The sequence below is a fragment of the Beta vulgaris genome, chromosome 9 (genome assembly GCF_026745355.1).
Source record: "Beta vulgaris subsp. vulgaris cultivar EL10 chromosome 9, EL10.2, whole genome shotgun sequence".
In the NCBI taxonomy this organism is placed as follows: domain Eukaryota; kingdom Viridiplantae; phylum Streptophyta; class Magnoliopsida; order Caryophyllales; family Amaranthaceae; genus Beta; species Beta vulgaris.
In genome coordinates this window covers 38,446,008-38,456,148 of record NC_079210.1, presented here as the reverse complement: position 1 = coordinate 38,456,148, position 10,141 = coordinate 38,446,008, and the positions used below count along the sequence as shown (strand labels likewise).

The 10,141-nt window shown below is 39.6% G+C and overlaps 1 protein-coding gene across 1 annotated transcript; it reads right to left on the bottom strand.

The window, feature by feature from the left end:
* Positions 1-623: 623 nt before the first annotated feature.
* LOC125493648 (uncharacterized) lies at positions 624-1,169 on the bottom strand. Its single transcript, XM_048637128.1, has one exon. The coding sequence runs from the start codon at positions 1,167-1,169 to the stop codon at positions 624-626; it is 546 nt and encodes a 181-aa protein (XP_048493085.1).
* Positions 1,170-10,141: the final 8,972 nt, after the last annotated feature.

Below are 10,141 nucleotides of genomic sequence, written 5' to 3'. Positions count from 1 at the left end.
AGAGGAAGTGAGAGGAAGGAGAGAGTGAGAAATGAAACGGTCGAGGAAGTGAGAGGAAGTGAAAGTGAAGTGAGAGGGTGAGAAATGAGAAACGCGTTTTATTAAACCCTAATTACCATAGTGATGCGGTTTTTAGAAGGAACCGCAACAATATATTAAAATAATAATTTTTGAAATTATTTTAATACATTGTTGCGGTCCTACGTGGAAACCGCAACAATATTTGCCGTTCAGGGCCCTACATTATTTTTAAAAAGTGTCCGTTAGACAATATTGCTGCAGTTTTGGGCGGGAACCGCAGCAATATTGTCAATTTCTATTTTTTCTTTTCTTTTTGCGTGTTATATTGCTGTGTATAGGTAAAACCGCAGCAATATCACCGCAGCAAATAACATTTATTCTACTAGTGTCTCCACGTAAAACTGGCCATGGAGCTCACATTTACATCCAAAAAGGAGGAGTGTAGGAAATACTTATTTTTCAATGTCTTGGCCATCAAAGAATCAAGATATTTGATGACCCGCCACGCTTGTTTAGCAAGGAGTGCCTTATTAACAGTAGGGAGGTTTCTCATGCCCAAGCCACCATTCTTTTTTTGACTCATACAACTTGTGCCATGCTATCTACACCATCTTCCTTTCTTCCTTCTTTTGTCCCCAAAAAAAGTTCCTGTACATGCTCTCCCCTTCATTCAATATTCTCATAGGTATCAAGAAATATTGCATTACATAAGTAGGGATAGCTTGTGCAATTGCTTTAATCAACACCTCTCTTCCAACATGAGATAAAAAGCCTTCATTACACCCTTTAAGCTTCTTTAGAAGTCGATCCTGAATATGTTTGAAAACTATTTTCTTGGATCCACTCACACCTGTTGGTAGGCCAAGATATTTACCATGTTTCTCAACTGCCTTAAAAGTTAACTTCCTCTGAAGCAATTCTTGGTTTTCTTGTTCGATATTTCGGCTAAAGGAAATCTCAAATTTCTCCATATTCAGTTTTTGCCCTGAAGCAACTTCATATATTGAAAGACTCTCCATTACCTTCTCTACTTCCTCATTAGTTGCCCTTGTAAATAATAAACTGTCATCTGCAAAGAACAAATGCGATATCGCATCTACCTTCTTACCAATTTTTAAGCCATGAATTTTCTTTCTTTGCTTCCGCATCTCTCAGCAAAGTACAAAGCCCTTATGCACATCATATGATAAACAGAAATGGAGAGAGAGGGTCTCCTTGTATGATCCCTCGAGAAGGAGTGAAAGATTTTGTTGGTTGCCTATTGAGTAAATTAGTTATGACTTGTTAGTTATGGTTTTTATATAGAAATTCTGAAATTGATGTCAAGTTCATAATAAGTTTCTTCCTATTTCTGTTTGTGATCTAAATATGCACTACGATGATATGAGTTAAAGGCTTTTGCAGGAGGAGTGCCACAAGACGGATGTGCTTACCATGTCACAGCCTCATAGATGTATGGTATCATGTCACAGCTTGAAGAGGGGCAACATGTGGTGAATTACATGCATTGCCCACGTAATTTTTTTTATAACAATAGTACATATATATAATGTATTACTCATCGTTCCTTTTCCTATGAATGTTTTCTTATCTATTATTGTCAAAATTTCTATTTGTCACAGTAACTGTTGTTGGGTCATATAGGTTGTTAGCATAGAAAAAGGTCTAGTTTTCCCTTACAAAAACTCTCCTGCACCAGCTCATTCAAATGGAAAACAAACTCCGTGTTCTTATGAAAGAATGATTTCAGATAACATAAGTACGAATTTCACTAAGAAATCGATCCAGACAAACGTTGCAGAAAAATCATTAGGAAAATTCACATGTAAATCTTTTGAGCCATTTAGCCTTTCACAACTGAAAAGGCCTATAATAAACAAAGATCAAGCAGAACTCAGAGTTCCAATGTTTATGCATCCGCATTTGATTTTAGATTCTAGTAATAACCACTCTAGTTCAACTAAAGACAGATTATTGGTTGGTGCAAGTTGCACATGTGTATTACAAACAACAACTAGTGCAAAGGAAGTAAAAAAAAGTCATGTCTACTGATCTAGAATTAGAGCTCAATGTTAGAGGTTTCAACAGCGATAGACTAGAGGTGCATTAAGCAGTTCAAGTACATGATAAAAAGCTAATTAGTATTCCTGAAGGTAGTCAAGGACATGACAGAAACTCAACTAGAGATGAACAGTCTGAATCGTCAGATATTGTGGTAAATGAAACCGACATCAACAGAGTTCGAGGCCATATGGATATGTCGAGGCAAGTAAAGAAAGTAAACGAAGGTGTTGATCATACGAAAGATGTTCATCAAAGAACTATTGATGATGGAAATCAGCTTGAAGAGAGTCGATTTTGTACGAGTCTGGTGAATCTTGAAGATAGGAATGAAGATCGCTCACACACCTCTGTAAGGATTGTGCATCGGGTGCTGTCATGTCATGGGATGCTATTGTTAAGATGATTGGTCAGAAATATTTTTGGCTAGCAAGGAAAATAATCATTCACTAAGTTTACATTCCTAACATTCTATAAAGATGCATCGATTAAATGTTATATATAATTGTTTCGATATGGAATAAGTGGTAGGGTCTGAACCGATATCCTCTGCGTATGTAAGCCGGTTTAATGTCCTGCAAAATAGAACATGTAAACTAACCTCGGGGGTTGATCCGAGGAACGCCCCTCCAATGCCTAAGTGAGTAAAGGGTAAACCGGAAGCTCTGAAGTGGAGTATAATAATGATTGTGAACGTACCTTATGACTCAAATCAACGTGGTATTTATAGGGGTCGGTAGGAGTCCTTGTTAGAAAGGGACTCTACTCCTATTGGTTGGATACAATTCTATCCTCTTCTAATACTTATCTTTAGGCCCATAGGCGCATTAGACAGTAACTGGATCAAGCCCAGGCCCATATGAGAATGGCCTAGGGAGAAGTACCGTTAAGGTATCTTGATAAAATCGGTATGATAAAGTCAACAGTGCTTTAATTAATGCATTGACCATGACGATTCTTATCGGTCTATGAGGACTGGTATGGAACTTAGTCAGCCCCCAAGCCGATATGTCTGGTAAAGATGTACCCTGCTTATCGATGCTAAGCCATCAATGATATATATAATATGAATTCGCACGGGAATATTAATCGTCACCTTAGAATGCCAATTATTGCATCAATGCGCGTGAATGGTTCAAAGCCATTATGAGCAACTGCTTCACAGCTGTTTCCGTGTTTCATAACACGTGGCGTGATCAAGGTTGGGAAGACGAAGAGTCGCCTAATCCAAGCCGTGAGTTTTCCTATAAATAGTTGTGGGGTGACTTCCGCTCCTCATTTCACATTGCTCTTCATTTGCTCTCAATCTCATAACGAGCTTTCTCTCTCTAGACTGATCTTCCTTTTCTTGACAAACTTGATTGCATCTTCCTTTCCGGCTTTCGCGTACAATCGAAACTCAGCTTATATTTTCTTCAACATCTTGCTTCCAGGTATTTCTTCAAAATATCTTGCAATCTTTCATACCGTCTTGAATTATAATCATGTCTCCAAATTATGATTCACAAAATATCTCTGGAAGCCCTTCCTCCATGACATATAGTGACTTTAATTCTGATAGTACTTCATCTAGTCATGTAACCTCTCTAAATTCACCGATAGTAGATATCATTAGTGAGCGTAGGACCAAGAATCGTCATGAATGTAGTACATCTGGTAGAATTAACGAGGAGCCGGCATTGCGCACCTCTCCTCTTGGCTCAGTAGTGGCGCATGGAAACTCCGTAAGGGTGCCAATCTACAGCCAATATGGAACTATGGTGGGATTTGCCGAGCACTCACCACTGCTGTCCCCCCCAACCGATCCCTCGTCTTCTAGGTCAGTAGGGACAGTAGAGGAAGGTGAGGCTACAATAGAGCCGTCAAGGGTAGAAGAGAAGATACCGTCCATAGATTTGGACGAGGTAGAGAGTGTAGTGCGGGCCCTCATGTCTGATGGGGAGTCGACTACTATAGAGGTATATCCTACTTCTCACTTGCGTTTGATCACTTACTGATGCATATTGGGGTGGTTGTCCATGTAATTGTCATTCTACTTTGGGTTATTATTGTTTTCTTGGCGACAGTTTAATTTCCTGATAGTCTAGGCGACAATCCACCTTAATTATCTAGATCTAGTTCAGAGGTAGAGTATCGAGGCGTCGCCAATGTTGTTGCCTAAGCCTCTTGGTTGCGTATACTTCTTTTGGAGTTACATTGTCACCTTCGACACGCAACCCTTATTTATTGTGATAATGTCAGTACTATTTATCGTTCTCGTAATTTCGTACAACACCGACACACCAAACATGTGGAGTTGGATTTCATTCTGTTCAGAAAAGGTTGGCATTGGTCAAGTACGCATTTTATATGTCCCTACTTGGTATAAGTTTGCTGACATATTCACAAAAGGGCTACCACGACAATTATTTTGGAATTCAAGTTCAGTCTTAGCGTTCGGGGATGGCAATTGGGCGGGGCGGGTGCGGAGATGTTACCTCCACACCCGCACGCGCATAAAATTCCAATCCTCATCCCCGCCCCACCACCCATTGCGGGGGAAAATTTCAGACCCATCCCCGCCCCACCACGCGCATAGGTACCCGCACCCGCTTCATACCCGTGTCGAAACCACTTCATCCCTACCCCCACCACCCGCATGGGTATCCGCACCCGGTTCGTACCTATGTCATACCCATATATTTATATTTTGCAAGATAAAATTATTAATAATATAAGTATATAAATAGAATTTTAATCATATATGTAGGGCGGGCGGGGTTGTGGTGGACATACCATAAAATCCATACCCGCTTCACCACCCATTGCGGGTAGGATTTTAATCCCCATCCCCGCCCCAGGCCATTGCCGCCAAACCTAGACCCATCCTCGCCTCACTTGGGCGGGGATGGGGCGGGTCTCCTACTTGACCCACCCCACTATCATCCCTAGTGTTCGCCCTCCTGCCACTACATGCGATTAAAACAACCCTAAGGGCTGCGTTTTTAGTGAAGGGCTGCGTTTTTAAACCGCAGCCCTTCACAACGAAGGGCTGCGGCTGAGGCCCAAAAACTGCGGTTTTGGGCCTTAAATGCAACCCTTCTTTGTACAAAGGGCTGCAGTTTTGGGCCTCAAACACAACCTTTCTTTGTACAAAGGGCTACGATTTTGACCATAACCGCAGCCCTTTTGACCCTAAAACAATAAAAAAAAAAAAAATTTGCCTGCTAAAAATTACGAGTTTTAGAGTTTCGTGATACAATAATATCTGCTAATCTTGCACAAACAAAGATTACAGCTGGAAGAATAATGAAAATTAATCTGAATCCAAGCTCATATATACATGGGACAATTGACGAACGGAAAAAGTGCTGAAATAAAAAAATAAAAAAAACGAACGGAAATAGAAAAAAAAGGGAACAACGATAAAAAAAAATGAACAAAAATGAAAAAAAAATGAAAAAAATGAACAAAAATTGAAAAAAATAAACGAAAATAAACAAAAAAAAAAGCGAAAATAAAAAAGAGAAAAATTATAGATCTGAAGTTACTGTCAACGAACGAACGACGGAGTTCGACCAACGAACAAAAGACAATCATGCTTGTTGTTGCTGTCGTTGCTTAAGCGGAGTTCGACTAACAGAGAAGGAACGACGGACGAGGAAGGACACAGCAAGGCGGCACAGGTCAACGAAATTCCGACGTCGGAGGGTGAAACTTTGATAACGACGAACGACGAACGGAGAAGGAACGAACGACGAACGGAGGTTTTTGTTTGTTTAAGAGAGAGATAAAAGACGAATTGAAAAGAACTAAAATCTCCACCAAAGAGCGTTGAAGCTAGATTGGAAAGACGAATTGAATTAAGATTGAGCCGTGAAGATTCGTGAAGATTGAGCCGTGAAGATCCGTGAGGTATTTTTAGGTTAGAATTTGAAGAGAAGAGGAGAGAGAGAGAGAGAAAAAATGGGCCAGCAGAGGAGTAAAGGAGGGTGAGAGAGAAGAGAGAAGGAAGGAAGTGATAGAGGGAGAGGAGAATGAGCCCGCTTAATATGGTAAGCCCGCGCTTAATTCTTTTCAAAATTGCTTTTAAAAAAAGCTAATAAGGGTTGCGTTTTTTAAAACACCGCAGCCCTTCACTAAAAGGGCTGTGGTTTTCTTTAAAAACGTAGCCCTTCCAGCGCAACCCTTCCTTTTTTTTTCCTAGTGCTTAGTTCTCAGCATAGTACGTGTCCAGTAGTTTTAGTGGTTTATAACTTGCCTCCTTGGTTGTGCATGAAACGCAAGTACATCATGTTATTGCTTCTTATATCGGAGCCGACACAACCTGAAAATGACATAGGTCTATATCTCCAACCGCTTGTTGAAGATTTACAGAAGACGTGGAACGAAAGAGTGTTAGTATTTGATGTGTATGCTAATGAGATGTTCACTCTGCATGCCATGCTTTTGTGTACTATGAACGATTATCTAGCTTATGGGAACTTATATGGGTATAAGACTAGAAGAAAACAACCGTGCCCAATTTGTGTAGATGACATGAAGTCTACACACCTTAAGTGCTGCAAACAAGTCTATATGCGTACACAAAGGCTCCTCAGACGCGATCATCCCTATCAGTTTAAGAAGAAGGCATTCGATGGGACGATTGAAGAGGAAGTTGCTGGTAGACCATTAACTGGTACTGAAGTTCATAATCTGGTTAACGGCATTGAAATAATCTTTGGTAAACATGCGAGTGAGGTCGATGGACCTACAAGATTATGGAAAAAGGAGTCGATTTTTTAAAAACTCCCATATTGGAAAGCTCTACAGGTCAGATATTGTTTGGATATTATGCACATAGAAAAGAACGTTTGTCAATCTATTCTTGTGACATTTATGAATATTCCGGACAAGACAAAAGATATTAAGGCGTCACGACTTTACTTGGAAAAACACGGGCTTCGACCAGATTTGTGGGCTCAGAAAAGGGACGGAAGGAAGAAGACAGTAGTGGAGGAAATGGTTGATCAGGAAACTCTGGAAAAAAACATAAGGTGGAGGATTCGGAGAAGAATTATTTGCCACCGGCTTGCTACACGATGTTGAGAAAAGAGAAACGGATTTTTTGTAAGTCGTTTTATGGAATTAAGGCTCCAACTGGCTACTCATCGACTATGAAGCAATTTGTTACCTTAAATGGTGAGTTAAAGTTATCGAGTATGAAATCTCACAATTGTCATGTCATGATGCAAGTATTTTTACCGATTGCAATTCGTGGGATACTTCCAAAGCATGTGAGGCACATAATCACAGAACTTTGTTCATTTTTCCATACAATATGCAGCGAAATCCTAGATTCGTCGACTTTCGATTCCTTGCAGGCCGAAATCTATGCAAATTTGAGATGTTTTTTTCCCCGCATTCTTCGACATTATGGTCCATCTGATTGTCCATTTAGTTCGAGAAATTAAGTTGTGTGGTACAGTGTTTTTGCGGTGGTGCTATATGGGTACGTACTTTGAAGGATAAAGTTCGAAAATCGTATGCAACTAGATGGTAGTATAATTCAAGTGGGTGAAGAAGTCAACAATTTTTGGCTGAGTATTTTGCTAGTGTTAATCCTGTTGGGAAACCGACATCTCGCCATGAGGGTAACCTTGAGGGTAAGAGTACAATTGGTTCTAAATTGATCTCACCTTCTATACAGAAGCGTACAAACACTCACTTATTTGCATCACATATCAACTATCTATCCTTATTTAGATGAACATATGAACACTAGTAGAATAAATGCTATTTGCTGCGGTTAAAAAGTGGCATATTGCGGCGGATTTGGGCGCGCAGCAATTAAGGGGGCAGCAATAGGTAATAATTATATTGCTGCGGTTTTAAACCGCAGCAATAGGTCAAGTTATTGCTGCGGTTTCTACCCGAAACCGCAACGATATGTATTTTTTTAATATTAAAAATATTGGTCTATTGTTGCGGTTTCTTCACAAAACCGCAGCAATAGACCCAAGGTAGGTAAAATAATTTTTTTTTTTTTTCATTCTGGACGTAAATTTATTATAGTTATAAGACAATTATAATATAAATATAGTTACAACAATCCACTATTACAAATCTGAGAAAAATAAAGTAAAAAAATGAAAAAACTGAAATGAAAAGACAAAAAGACAAATTAAAACTAAAAGATCAGAAACTAAAAAAATTAATAAACTGAAATGTAAGCTGAAAATAAAATGCACAAATTAAAAAATAACAAAAACTTAGAAACGCTAACATTGTATTTTCTCTGAATATGTATGTTTTTGTTGCAGAGTTGCAAAACGCTGGTGAAAGCTTATGAAATGAATCCATTGTTGCATTTCCCAGTTTATACCTTCTTACTCAACTGCTGCTGGCATATGTTGTCTATAGAACCAGCAGACGCTAGCTTTATCAACAAGCCGTGGAGATTCTCCATGGTTGATAAAAATTCAAAAGAACTAGCATTTAGCAGACAAGAAGTTTCCAGGACCAGCCTCGAGGTGCTTGTGTATTGATTCTTAACAAATAAATATAAAAAAATTCAAAAAAAAACTAAAATATCAACCATCCAAGTCGTCAAAAATTTAACTATAAAATTTAACTACAAAAAAAATAAAAAATAAAGAAAACAAAATAAATCTAAATCGCCGGCCACCATCCGCATATCGTCGTTGTCGTCGGCCACCATTCGCACATCATGATTGCCGGCCACCATCCGCACAACGTCGTTGTCGCCGGCCACCAACAGAAACTTTGTCGCACGTGCAGTTCGAATAAATCGTTGCGTGCGAACACAATAAATCGCTGCGAAGAGTTGTGAACTGCAGTTCGAAGAAAAGTGTTAGCAACCCTGGAAAAGGAATAAAGACATTGACTCAAATGCGTAATAGGACGTTCATTGATTAGTTTCATAAACGAGTAGTGAATGATTTGAATGAAAGTATTTCTGAAACTGTCAAGTGATTAGCACTTCACTACTAGAAAAAGGACGATTTGCGTCCCCCCATTTGCGTCGCACAGGCACGGACACGACGCACAGTTCGGATTTGCGCCGAATTTGGGGAGCTGTGCGACGCAAATCACAACAATATCTCCAGCAGGTGCGCGTTATGTGCGTCGCACCCTCCTCTCATGTGACGCACATTGCTAATTTGCGTCGCATGAGAGGAGGGTGCGACGCACAACATGGGTACAATGTGCGTCGGATTATCGTGTGTGTGCGACGCATATTGGAATTTAATAAATTTGGGCTATGATTTGCGTCGTATGGGCCATACCACACGACGCAAATCATGGGTTACCCATATTTAAAAGAGGCGCATTTTAGGGTTTAGCTTACAACCCATTTCAGCCGTTTTCCGAACCCTCTCTCCTTCATCTCTCTCACTCTCATTCAAACCTCCTTCGCATCTCTCCTTCTGCTATCTCTCCTTCTGCTATCTCTCATTTTCTCACCTTCATCTGTCATCTCTCTTTCGCATCTCTCTCGTTGGCGAATTCAGCGGCTTCGCATCTCTCTCGTTGGCGAATTCGGCGGCTTCGCATCTCTCTCGTTGGAGAATTCGGCGGCTCTGGGATCTCTTTCGCTTCTCTCATTGGCGAATTCGGCTGTTTTGCGGCGAACCTCCGTCGAGTGCGACGATCGATACTCGACCTCCGGCGAGTGCAACGAAATCTGATGTTTGCGGTTTACAAATCTCCAGTGGTAAGTTACCATTGGTTACTAATTTTGAATTTTTGATTCAATTTCTATCAATTTTAGAGTTTAATTCATTTGAGTCGAACTTGCAGTTGATTCTCAGGTTATCAAAAGGATTGAAGATGAAGATCTGAACTTTATTTTGTTTTTTTTTTCAATTCTGTAATTTTATTTTTTGAAGTTATGTAATTTCTGTAATCGTTCATTCATTATTTTTTTTGAAGATCTTAATTTCTTGTACTCATAATGAGAAATGTATTATAAAAAGATCTGAATTTTCTTTTACTCATAATGAGAAATGTATCTCTTTGGATATGGTAATAAGAATTTGTCTTGTTTTGTTTTGTTCGTCGCTCATTTCAGTTT